At 45.2% G+C, this 13,260-nt stretch overlaps 1 protein-coding gene across 5 annotated transcripts in view; it reads left to right on the forward strand.

Moving 5' to 3' along the window:
- Nucleotides 1–9,368, forward strand: part of SERP2 (stress associated endoplasmic reticulum protein family member 2) — a 29,241-nt gene extending 19,873 nt beyond the window's left edge. For 4 of the 5 annotated variants that reach the window (XR_003513701.1, XM_027557173.1, XM_027557172.1 and 1 more), the window contains exon 4: nucleotides 5,490–5,944. Coding sequence is in view for 4 of the 5 variants with exons in the window: in XM_027557173.1 (XP_027412974.1) it covers nucleotides 5,490–5,530 (41 nt within the window). In the remaining variant the exon portion in view is untranslated. Of the gene's footprint in view, nucleotides 1–5,489; nucleotides 5,945–8,558 lie in introns of those variants that run through there. The other variant, XM_027557174.1, reaches the window with a different exon arrangement.
- Nucleotides 9,369–13,260: the final 3,892 nt, after the last annotated feature.

The following is a 13,260-nucleotide window of genomic DNA, read 5'->3' on the forward strand; positions in this document are numbered from 1 at the left end:
TGGGTCCAGGCCAGTGCCAGTAAAGTGAATATCTCAATAAAGCAAGTCACATGAGTTTTTTGGTTTCCCAGTACATATAAAAGTTATATTTGCACTATACTATAGCCTATTAAGAATCCAATAACATTACATCTTTTTTAAAAGTAAACATATGTTAATTAGAAAATGTATTTTTTTATTGATGAAAAACACTAACCATCATCTGAGCCTTTCTGCAAGCCACAGTCTTTTTTGTAACAGTAATATCAAAGATTACTGATCACAGATCACCATAGCCAGTATAATAATAATGGAAAAGTTTGAAATGTGAGAATTATCAAAATGTGACACAGAGGAAAGAAATGAGCAAATGCTGTTGGAAAAATGGCACCCTTCGACTTCAGCCATACAGGATTGCCACAAATTTGTAAAAAAAAAAAAAAAAAAAAAAAAGGCAATAAAACAAAGTGTGCCTGTAATGCACAGGGATGGTGTGCTTTGGGTAAGTGGCTCTCCAAGCATGGTCCCTGGACCATCAGCCTCAGCATCACCCAGGAACTTGTTAGAAATATACATTCTCAGTTCCCACCACAGACCCACTGGATTAGAAACTCTAGGGACAGCGTCCAGCACCTGTTTTCAGGCACATTCAGGACACTGTGGTACACAAGTTAGAGACCTCTCGCTCCAGATGGTCAAAGGCAGCCCCTCTGAAGAAATAACTTCTGAATCATGAAGAAAAACTAGGCAGTAGGGTAGGATGGGGAAAGTATTTCAGACGGAAAAAATGGCATGTTTAGAAGTCCAATTGTGAGATCAGGGAGCTCCTGAAAACAGGAAGATGTGCCATAAAGGTGGAAGAGAGTGGAGAAGGTGAGTATGGACAAGATGCCTGGGGCCAGGAAATGCTTGTCATGACGGCTTTGCAAAGGATTGGGCAATAGAGAGCTTCTGGAACGCTAGGAACCCAAGGATGGTGTGGTCTCACTTACTGGGCAATACAAAGCTTCTGGTATGCTAGGAACTCAAGGGTGGCATGATCTCACTTATTTTTATCTAAGGAATAATTCTAGCTACAGTATGGAGAAAGGATTGAAGAGGAGCAAACCAGCTGGAGATTGTCTCAGGAATCAGGGGAAAGATGATGGTAACTTGGACTAGGGCGGTTTCTGGAAGGATGAATGAAAGACACAGAATCACAAGATTATTAGGTAATGCCCACAGGTCTCGGTCATCAACTAGACGTGTCCAAGAATGACTCTGGTGCTTTGGGTTTATGTGTGAGACAGAGGAGGAGGATGCCAAGCTTGGCAGTGGGAAGAGACCGTGAGGCGTCCCCATTGTGTTCGACGAGCCTTTGAGCCACCTGTGTGCAGGTATCAATTAGACGGTGGAAGGCGTGGGTCTGGAGCTCCTAGGAGAGGTCGGGGCTGACGGCACATCTTGGTGAGTCATTGAAAGCTAAGCGGCCATTGATGAGATCACCCAGGAGAAGGAATGTAATGAAGAGAGCGAAGCCAGAATATGTGCTGGGGAACTTCAACATTCTTGTTGACTGGTCAGGAAGAGTCGGGATGACCCCCATACACCAGGTTTAGTGTAAAGAGTAGAGAGAAGGAAGAAGACTGGAAACCAGGAGAATCATGTGTCACAGAAGCCAAGGGGGAGTTTCCCCCAGGGAGCGCTCAGTGACGGTGAAGAGGGGTATACGGCAGGAGGCGGCTGAAGGATGCTTGTGGATTAGGTGACTTGGAAGGCCATTTGTGGTTTTAGCAAGAGCTATTTCAATGGAGTTGAAGAGAGCAGAAGCTAGAGTGCAGTGGAATGAGAAATCGAAGGTAAGGAAAATGGATAAAGTGAGGACTATAGACAGCTTTTTGAAAATGGTTGTAAAGAGGAGGGTATCCGTGGATGGGAGATGTGGAGTCAAGAAGATTGTCCTGGTTTGTTTGATTTTTGAGTTTGCAAGTGCTTCTCACATGTTAAACCCTAAGGACTTCATTGAAAGGGAACAGTTGAAAAAAAGAGATGGAGCCAGCCGAGGTTAACAAGAACCAGGATCCTGAACAGATGGGAGAGCTTGGAGGCTCTCGGATTCTGGAGTTGCCACTCTAGCCTGGATTTTTCTGAACCTCTGTGGCCTTCCCAGGGCCGGATGCCCTGACCTCGAATGCCCGCCACCCCTCCCTTTCTTGGCATTCTCCTCCTGCTGACTCGCCTGCTCACAGCCCCTTTCCTGCAGCCCGCTCAACTGTTTTGTCTGCTTTGTTCACCCACTGTTAAGTTATTAACTTGTCAGGGTCTAGACTCCCCACTTCCTTTCCCACTCGGAACCCACTCTTGGCTCCCTTCCCGTTCACTGCCTCAGAAAGTCAGCACTGGGGAGGCCTGGATTGCTCGGCGGGTCATTACTGGTGTGCACACAGGAGTAAAGTTAATATAATTGGTATAAGATGGTAAAGCCTTTTTAAAGATCTTGATGCAACTGAAAAAGAAATCATAAAATACAACCATCTCTCCATTATCTTAGCAGTGGAGGCAAATGCTGAACTTAAAGTAGACTTTATTCAAAGTAATTTCTCCAAGAGGATTCGATTTTAAAGGGTTACCTGTAAACATATTAAAGACCATCAGATTTTACATGTTAATTCATGGATCCAATAAGGGTCAAGAATGACCTTTTCTTAGTTTTTAAAGCAGACCCAGAGATAGGTAAGTTTTAATATAAGTGTTGCTACTCTGAGGTAAGCAAACTTTGTCTAAGATTCTTAAGAGAAATTTGCAGCATTCCTCGAAAAGAATTGAGTGCTTTTATCATTACCCAGCTCTTTTGAAATCATGGAATAATTTAAATGGGATCTGATGGACTAAGATACAGACTGTTTCCTAGCCATTGACCTACATACTGCTGGTAACGATTTGTTGTCTAAGAATAAATCTCACAGAGAAACAATTCTTTGGAGTATATATTATCTACAGTTTTATAAATTAGAGAAATCAGGGCTCAGAACTATTTAGTGAATTCCAAAAATGCACACTCTGGCAGATGGTAAATAGCCCTTGAGCTCCGGTCTTCATGGGCATACCTGGAGAAGCCACAACCATCATTGTAGCAATAGTAACTAGTTACAATAGCTCCCATGCACCAAAACCTTGATATGTGAGGACCCTCATCTATATCATATGTTTAATCCCTATATTAACGCAGCAAGCAACGTGGTCCTCATTGCACAGCAGAGGAGACGAGCATGAAGAGGTTAAATTATTCATGCAGTCACACAGCTGGTCAGTGAAGAGTGGAGAGTCAAACCCAGTTCCCTCTGACCCTAACACTCTCTTGTAAAGTTAAGCCCATTTGTCCAAATTAGGGATATTTTCCCAATCCCAAGAACAAAGCCTGAGGCATGGTGGATGTAAATATTTTTTTCCTAATGTGCTTGAATATACAGCTGCCTCCTAGGACTCCTATGTGAAGCCAGAACACAGAATGTTTATTTAATTTTTATTCCTTGTTAGCTTTGCTAGAGGAAGACGGAAACGTCCGTATTCCAGCAAGCTTATACATTTGTGTGAGTACTTCCTCATCCATCTAGCAACTTCTCCCGTCAAAAGTCACCCCCAAATCAGAATAAGCCAAGAAAACCTCTGAGCACAGCCAGGGTTATATATCACGACTTGTTGAATTAACTCCTTTATCTAGAAAAGAGTCCAACCTTCACATACAACCAATTGACTCTAGTTTTACATGTAGTTCTAACAGTCTTTGTTTTCGACTTAGTCTGCAGCTCATAATAATAGAAGAGGGCACACTGCAGACTGGAGTAGTAACACCAGAGATGTGACCAGACACAAGAATACCTGAGCCCAAATAACCACTAAGAAGCATAAAGGAGAGCCCAAGATATGTAGTTGACTGGAGGTATTTGGGGATCAGATCAAACACTGCATCCGCTGTAACAATATTACAGCAGAGCCTTATCAGTTATCACTTTTTATTATGGTCACACTGGACATTCATGAAAACCTAATATTAAATCACATTGGGTGTATATCCAATTTAGGAAAGTCATAATGATGTACACAGTGATTTTTTTTTTTTAATCTATAAAAATCCAACTACAGGGACTTCCCTGGCAGTCCAGTGGTTAAGACTATGACTTCCATTGCAGGGGCTGTGGGTTCGATCCCTCTTTGGGCAGCAAAGATCCCATGTGCCTTGTGGCCCAAAAACCAAAACATAAAATAGAAACAATACTTTAACAGATTCAGTAAAGACTTTAAAAATAGTCCACATCAAAAATGAAAAATCGTAAAAAAAAAAAAAAAATCCAACTTCATTCTTACTTAATCTACGCTTCAAATCTAGCTGTCCAAGAAAGAGCCCTTGTGAATTATCTTTTGATCCCCAAACACAGTGCCTGGCCCATGGTATATGCCCACTAACGTTAGATGATAAAATCAAACACTTTGTTTTTTGAGGGTTCTGAGTAGCCTCTTTCACTCTGGTTACTTAGGATGCAGCATTCCCGGGTCTATTCCAGGAAGACTTTATGAAGGGAGAGATGGGGTAAACCCCTGAAATGACCTCTGCTTGCTCTGTGTTTACAGATGATTACATGGTACCCAGATGCTCCTCAAAAAAAAAAAAAAAAAAAAAAAATCATTCCGTACATGTTCACTGCTGTTATCATCATGATTGTCTTCATCATGATGGACCCATATTGTATATTTTACATCTGGGAAAGATGTGAAAAAGAAGGTGGACCTTCCTCTCCTGGGACACATTTAAACCCTTTAGACCAAACCAGACTGGGAACTATCCAATCGCTCTAACCCAGATAAGGAGGGGATGGGCCCCTGGAATTGTTTGTTGGACATTCAGGCTACCCACCCCTTCAGTTTATCAGGAAGGAGTTCATTCCACTTAGTGAGGACAGCGCCCTGAATAAATCAGTGCGGCTCTTGGTGTATTTCAAGTTGAATTTCAGAAAGTTCCAGGCCGCCTGAAGATGCACTTGTATCAAAGGTTATCAGCAGCCCGGGGGCCCAGCTCCCGCGCCTGCTCCCAGCACCTGGCCTTCCTTCCTGTTCAAGGGCAGCTTCTTTTCCAGGTCACAGCCCTTGGGAAGAGGCAGCGTCGATGACCTGTTAAATGAGCGCCCCGCCCGCACGCAAGCCCTGCTCCCCGCTCCCCAGCAGCATCAGAACCTTCTGGGGACGGGGGCCAAATCTCTCAGCATCTGAGGGCTGGCTGGCCTCCACTCTCGGTAGAATTAGCAGGAGTTATCCATAAATCCCCGCGGCATCCATCAGCAGACAGAGCAAGACTGCCTTTTTAAAGAAGTTCACTGACCTCTTGTTAACTTAACTCCTTGTTAGGAAATCTCTAATCAGCTGTATGCTAACAGGCCCAGGGCCCCGGGTCAGCAAAGCGGGGCTGGCGGTGGGGTTGGGTTTCCAGCTGTGTGCTGTCGGGTGTCTGAGCCGACTGTTTTGTTTTCCCCGTCCAGCTATCTTCCAGATCATTCAGAGCATCAGAATGGGCATGTGAGCCAGCCCTGGGGGTTTGACACCGCCCCCGCCCGCTGGAGGGTGGAGGACCACTTGAGCTCTTAGCCGGGTATCTGTGGGAAGCCGACAAGTCACCCAGAAGAGGAAAAAACAAACAAACAATCAAAGGCTCCCTCAGCTGTTCCCTGATCACTTCATCGTGGACGTCAGACCAAATTGCTTTCTCACAGGACATCTCGGTACATCCGTGTTCTTGAGCGGAAAGGACATTTTGCTTTGCAGTTGGCAGGATGGGGAGCTTTGTGGTGTCTGCAGCAGTGTCTGTCTGGATTCGCCCTGGGTTTCACTAATGTCTGCATGTGGGCCCCCCATGATCACTGCTTTACTTTCTATGGAGACAGTCTCTGCTCCATTGGGAATTGCTTTTACAAATAAATGTCTTTGTTCAACCTTATGTCCCGTGCGGCTTTCAGTGAGAAAAGGTGTCAAGATAGCTCCGCAGGGGGATGGGTAGGGTGGGGGGACTTAATTATGTAACAGGGGAAAGTCAGGGAATCTGTGGCCCTGGAACCAGGGCTAGATTTACCCATCCTCAAGGTCTACACCTGAAAGGAAGGCCTAGGCAGTTCTTAAGGACTTTGGGTTTTCCACACATTTGATAATTTGCAGAGGGGATCTTTGGACCTGCCCCCTGGTTGGGACTTCTAATGTTGCCTAAAGAGGTCACAGATGCCCAGATCACCTGCAGGATAAAAGAGGCTCTTAAACAGGCCTTTGCTGTTTCTTTTTTTAATTCCATTTTTGCTTTCTTAGTCATTTATTTCATCCCTTAATAATTGGGTGTGTTAGTCACTTAGTCACTCTTTGTAACACCATGGACCATAGCCCACTAGGCTCCTCTGTTCATGGAATTCTCCAGGCAAGAATACTGGAGTGGTTAAGCTATTCCCTTCTCCAGAGGATCTTCCTGACCCAGGGATCAATCAGGGTTTCCCACTTTGCAGACAGATTCTTTACCACCTGAGCCATCAGAAAAGCCCTAATAAGTGTGAGAGTTTTAAAAACAAAAATGAAGGAAACAGCCAGGACCTCTAGTTACCATTTAAGGGGCTTTGTTATAAGTGGCCCTTCGGAATAGAGGGTGGGGGCTTTTTGTCCACAAGAGTCCTTCACCCCAGACTTTTAGTGATGTTCTTGAAAGCTTTCTTTTCTCCCATCCTCCGAGTTCCCCTCCTTCCTCTTTGTTTCCCACTGAGGATAGGGTGTCAGGGCTGTTCTGAAATTTAGCTGCCGCAGGGACAGGCTACCCTCCTTGTGCCCACCTCCACCCCCACCCTAAGCCCCTCCGGAGCTGGCAAAAGGCATTCTCCACCACTTGAGGGCTGCACTCGGTAGGCGCTCTGCTAGCTGGCCCCTTCATTATCTGGGCTCTGTCTGGCCACCCTCTTCTTGGTGACTAAGATCAGTGTGAGATCAGACCCCATGGCTGCCTGCCAAGAAGCAGGCCGAAGGCCAGGCCCCTTGTTGTAAGGTTTCCCTGGTCTGTGCTCCTGTTTACACCCTCTCTGACTCCCACGGGGCCTAGACTTGATCTAAGAGCCTTCCTCTCCCCCCCGCCCCTTTATGCCAACAAAAGCACACCCATCAGACCATTGTGAAAAGCCATGGCTGGTTCTGAGCTTTGAGGTTTATCCTTTACTGGAAAGAGTCTTTTCCCATCCTCATTTGGTCTTTTCCACAACAATAATAATCAATAGGGTGATTATCCCCATTTCAAGGAAATGGAAACTGAAATTTGGCCAGGCTGGGCTCCACGTAAACCCAGCTGTCGCCAGGTGACAGGTGTGGTGGGCTGAGTCGTCTGCCATCCATAAAACTTCCCGTGGTGGAGTTATCTCCACCGGGCTATGCAGTCGCCCACAAATTGGCTTTCTGTTAGTTTCCAGGTAACCTCCCAGAAGTTCTTGTATTTGACAGTCTGCCCTCCCTGGTGACTTCTTCCATGAGCCCTCTACTCGTGGAGACCAGAGCTGCCCTAAGTTAGGGTCATGGCTGTACAAGGGAGATTTACAAACATTTTTTGCATGACCCATGGTAGGGACCTCCCTGGTGGCCCAGTGATTAAGAATCCACCAGCTTCCAATGTAGAAGATGCAGGTTCGATCCAAGGTTTGGGAACTAAGATCCCACGTGCCACGGGGCAACTAAGCCCACAAAACAACTACTGAGCCCTCGCATTCTAGAATCCATGCTCCTGCAGCAAGAGAAGCCCTCATATCAAAACTAGAGAAAGCCTGCTTACTGCAGTGAAGACCCAGTGCAGCCAAAATAAGTAAAAGAGCAGAAAAAAGAAACACATGGCAACTGGATATACAGCACACCTACTAAAGCAATCATGGAACAACACTTATCCTTAACACATGTGATGCACTCTGGTTTTTTTCTAGTCCTTTTTTTTAAGAAGCTGGTTGCACCCTCTTTAAAGGACTTTATAAATCACGAGTAGATTGCAACCTACTGTAAAAAACACTGCTCAGGAGAAAATCAAGCCCTTCATGGGAAATAGAGAAGCAGGGCTTGTGAGGTGAGAAAGTCAGAATCCTGAATCCTGATGAGAACCTGACCTCTCATCTCGGTCACCCCCAAGCAGTACCTCGAGGAGCACATTAAGCAGCTTCTTTGGGGATTTAGGGTACAGATCCTACAGAGAAAGAACTGGCACCCCCTGAATCCATTGAAACATAAACACCACATTCTGCTTGTCAGCATTCACTTGCTGTGCATCACAGTTATTGTGGGGTGGGCTTGGGGCGGGGGGGGACGGGGTATTTTTAAAAACAATATCCAGATGATTTCAGTGCTGCCCATCCACTCATTTAGCCTTTGGGAACCAATTCATCAGCAGACTTAGTTTAATTAAATCAAATGGGGACTCAGAGGCAATATTCCCAAACCTAACACGGCATCAACTTTGATGCATGAGAACGCCTCCCTCCTCTGACATTGGAAGCATCTGGGACCCTCCGCAGAGCTCAGCAACTAAGACTCTGTGTCTTATTTTGCTCCAGGTCCTGCGCATCTCTGTCGTTAAGAACAACACAGACAGGGGCACAGAGTGCTTACGACTTGACCCTCAAAAGCTCTGTAAGAGGGAAGCCATCTGCAGTGGAAATGTGAAGGGCTCTTTCCAGATTCTGGCTCTTTTCAGATTCTCGTCTCCCAGGGCATCATGACAAATCAAACACTGTTTCTGGGAAGGCCGTGCACAGAGAGTGTGCTCACAGCTTCAGAGGGGAAGAAAGCACACAGAGAGACATGTGGGCTGCGCAGGGCTGGAAGAGAGTTTTCATCCCTTCCAGACACGAGAACATCCTAACAGCCTGCAGTTACTCCACTCTGGATCACATTTGCTTTGGAGGCAAAATATCATTTGAGTGATCTCCTTTATCATACACAACTCATCATCAGGCTTCAGCTGCAAATTGTGAAGACATAGCAGTAAGCTCTTCAGGAGCAGTGAGCTCCTTTCTTTGAAAATCATCCAGTCCTCAGGCTTCCATCTGCCACCTGTGGGTCTGCCTTCCTCCCTGGGGCGTCATCAGACTTTCTCGGCAGAGGCCAGAGAGTAAATATTTCAGTCTTTGTGGGCCATACAGCCTTGAGACTACTCAGCTACACATTTGTAGCTTGGAAGCAGCCATAGGTAACACATACATGAATGGACAGGCTTTGTTTCAATAAAACTTTATTTAACAAGCCGGTGAATCCTGCCAAGCCCTGCTCTTGAATGGCAGTTCTCAGATTGTCATGTACAGATGTGAGAGTTGGACCGTAAAGAAGGCTGAGTGTCAAAGAATTGATGCTTTCGATTTGTGGTGCTGGAGAAAACTCGAGAATTCCCTGGACTGCAAGGAAATCAAACCAGTCAATCCTAAAGGAAATCAACCCTGAATATTCATTGGAAGGACTGATGCTAAAGCTGAAGCTGAAGCTCCCATCATTCAGCCACCTGATGCAAACAGCCAACTCACTGGAAAAGACCCTGAGGCTTGGAAAGATTTAAGGCAAAAAGTAGAATGAGGCAGCAGAGGATGGGATGGTTAGGTAACATCACTGATGCAATGGACATGAATATGAGCAAACTTCAGGAGATAGTGGAGGACAGAGGAGCCTGGAGGGCTACAGTCCATGGGGTGCTAAAGAGTCAGACACCACTCAGCGACTGAACAACAACAAATCTCAGATTGTGGTACACAAGCCCTCATCCCCTGGAACACTGGATTATGTTGGAAGGTTTTGCATATCCACAAGCCTGTTGCTCATGACAGAAGGCAGACTCTCCTAAAAAGGAATTTAGAATTTAAATAATAAAAGTAATATAGGCAATTGATCTGCCTCGGCAGAGCTGTGAGGGACTCTCTCAGGATGAATAGAAAGGATATTAATTCTATCAGTGCCAAGGTAAGATTGGAGAGTTGGAGTGATAGGGTGAGACCTTGAAGGCAAAGCCAAATTTAAGGTGGAGCCGGGGAGTCAAGCTCTTTCTGAGAAGTAACTGGAGATTCTCAGCCTTGAATGTTCAAAACAGAGGCACAGACTATGTTACAACATCTCGAAAGTCCCCAAGATAGAAGCCTGTACACAGAGACTAATAGTTTATCTCACTGTGACAGATACCAACTTTAAATATTGCATTAGGAGAACAAAAAGACCTGAGCAGAGCTGCATAGAGGTCTGGAAGAGAGTTCCAAGTGAATAGTTTAAAAATTGGCCCAGGGACTTCCCTCATGGTCCAGTGGTTAAGACTCCTTGCTTCCAATGCAGGGGACTCAGGTTGGATACCTGGTCAGGGAACTAAGATCCCACAGGCTGCTTGATGTGGTCAAAAAATAAATTAAAAAAAACAAAAACACAAACATTGGTTGGTCCTAAGACATTTATAACTCATCCATTACTTCTTGATGGGACCAAGATGGAGGTCAACTATGGGGGAGACAAAATATGTTACTACTAAGGAGAAAGTCCAGGATTTCCCTGCTCGTCCAGTGGTAAAGCATTTGCTCCCTTGTTCAGGATGATTCCACATGCCTTGGGGTAACTAAGCCCTCCGGCCAAAACTACCGCAACTAGAGAGTAGCCCCTGCTCTCTGCAACTAGAGAAAGCCTGCATGAAGACCCCGCTCAGTTAAAAATAAATCAATAAATACAATCTGAAGGAAAAAAAAAAAAAAACAGAAGAAGAAAGATCCAGAAAGAAATAAGCATTTGGAGTCATCACCCCAAATTTGCTGAAAAGCATTCTTTGTTTTTTTTTTAAATTTTTAATTGGAGGATAATTGTTTCACAGTGTAGTGTTGGTTTCTGCCACACAGCAACAAGAATCAGCCGTAAGTATACAGATGTCCCCTCCCTGTTGAACATCCCACCAACCCCCAGCCCATCCCCCGCCCAGACTGTCAGAGAGTAGCCGCTGCGCTCCCTGTGTTAAAGAGCCTCTTCCCGTTGGCTATGTTTCACATATGGTGCCGAGTGTGTGTGTATGTGTGTGTGTTTCCCTGCCGCCCTCTCAGTTCCTCCCGCCCTCCTCTCCCCGCCCCCCACGCCGGCTCTGCCCACAGCCCGTTCTCTACGTCTGTGTCTTTATTCCTGCTCTTCAAATAGGTCCATCAGCACCATTTTTCTACATTGCATGTATACACGATATTTGCTTTCCCCTTCTGCATGAAGCGTTCTTGAGCATTTAATAGCCTTGCACACACGTTTGTTGCTGTCGCTGTGTTATTTCAGTCTCCCCATAAGGTAGGGTAGACTCATGACTAACACATATGGCTTACTGTGGGCCAGGTCCTATTCTGGTATCTATGAGTATCTGCTCTTTGAAGCCTCACAAAATGCCCCTTGGGTAGAAGCTATAATTACCCCTGTCTTACCCATGAAGTGAAAAATATGGCTTAAAACTCAATACTCCAAAAACTAAGATCATGGCATCTGGTCCCATCACTTCATGACAAATACATGGGGAAACAATGGAAACAGTGACAGATTTTATTTCTTTGGGCTCCAAAATCACTGCAGATTGTGACTGCAGCCATGAAATTAAAAGATGCTTGCTCCTTGAAAGAAAAGCTATGACCAACCTAGATAGCATATTAAGAAGCAGAGACATTACTTTGCCAACAAAGGTCCGTCTAATCAAGGCTATGGTTTTTCCAGTAAGCACGTATGGATGTGAGAGTTGGACCATAAATAAAGCTGAACACCGAAGAACTGATGCTTTTGAACTGTGGTGTTGGAGAAGATTCTTGAGAATCCCTTGGACTACAAGGAGATCAAGCCAGTCAATCCTAAAGGAGATCGGTCCTGAATATTCAGTGGAAGGACTGACGCTGAAGCTGAAATTCCAATACTTTGGCCACCTGATGCAAATAACTGACTCACTGGAAAACACCCTGATGCTGGGAAAGATTGAAAGCAGGAGGAAAAGGGGACGACAGAGGATGAGATGGCTGGATGGCATCACTGACTCAATGAACATGAGTTTGAGCAAGCTCTGGGAGTTGATGAGGGACAGGGAAGCCTGGCGTGCTGTAGTACAAGCTGTAGCAAAGAGTTGGACATGACTGTGCAACTGAACTGAACTGTACCCATGAAGAAAGAGACCAGAAGGTTTGAAACACTTGCCAGAAGTCACGCTGCAAGTGAACAGATGAGCGGGACTGCAGACCCAAGCAGGCCGGCCCTGCATCTGCGCTCTCCACCACTGCACTGACCTTAACCACCACCTGATTCTGCTCCACGGAATGGCTGATTTTGTTTTGATTTTTCAATACAAAAAAAATTTGTATTGAAAATTTGGTGCTCAATATACATGTTCATGATGGAGAAGGAAATGACAACCCACTGACTGAGCATATATGTTCATGAGGGGCTTCCCTGGTGGCTCAGTGGTAAAGAATCTGACTGAAATGCAGAAGATGTAGGAGATGTGAGTTAGATCCTTGGGTTGGGAAGATCCCCTGGAGAAGGGAATGGTAAACCACTCCAGTATTCTTGCTTGGACAGAGGAGCCTGGCAGGCTACAGTCCAAGGGGTCGCAAAGAGTCTGACACAACTCAGCAACTAAACAACAGATATGTTCATGAAATGAATGAATAAATAAGTCTGCGAACAATAGCTTCTTGGTGAGGGCATAGTTTCAGCGAGGCTGGAGCTGCGGAAGGCAGAACTGAACCATAGAAAGAGCCCAGGACCAGAAATCAGGCCCCCGAGTTCCTGGCTTCTGTTTATCACTTTGTTCTCTTGTTTGATTTCCTCCTTCATCTGTTTGAAGATCTCCTGCCCTCCCACATCACAGGGCTGTTGTGGGAAGCAAATGATATGATGTATGTGACACTGCTTTGAAAAAACTGTAGAATGCTATACAAATTATATATATAATTATATATACGTATACGATTATATGTAATTATTGTTGGCAATCATATAATAATATAAGAGTAATTGCTACTCAGGACAGGTGGGGACTATACAGAGAAACGTTGCTACGTTTTCAAAATCCTACCTCTGCTGGGGCCCTGTCTTAGAAGAACATGCTCCAGCAGCAAGAATGCCCAGAAGGGGAGGTGTGGAATGGGTCAACACAATCCATCCAGGCTGTTGAAGAAAGAACTCAAAATGTATAGCTATTGTCATTGCCCCTGTTTCCTCTATTACCACTGTTGCTCGTAGTAGCTCCTGGAGTTTTAGACAAGATTCTAAATTCATCTGCGC

The sequence above is a fragment of the Bos indicus x Bos taurus genome, chromosome 12 (genome assembly GCF_003369695.1).
Source record: "Bos indicus x Bos taurus breed Angus x Brahman F1 hybrid chromosome 12, Bos_hybrid_MaternalHap_v2.0, whole genome shotgun sequence".
In the NCBI taxonomy this organism is placed as follows: domain Eukaryota; kingdom Metazoa; phylum Chordata; class Mammalia; order Artiodactyla; family Bovidae; genus Bos; species Bos indicus x Bos taurus.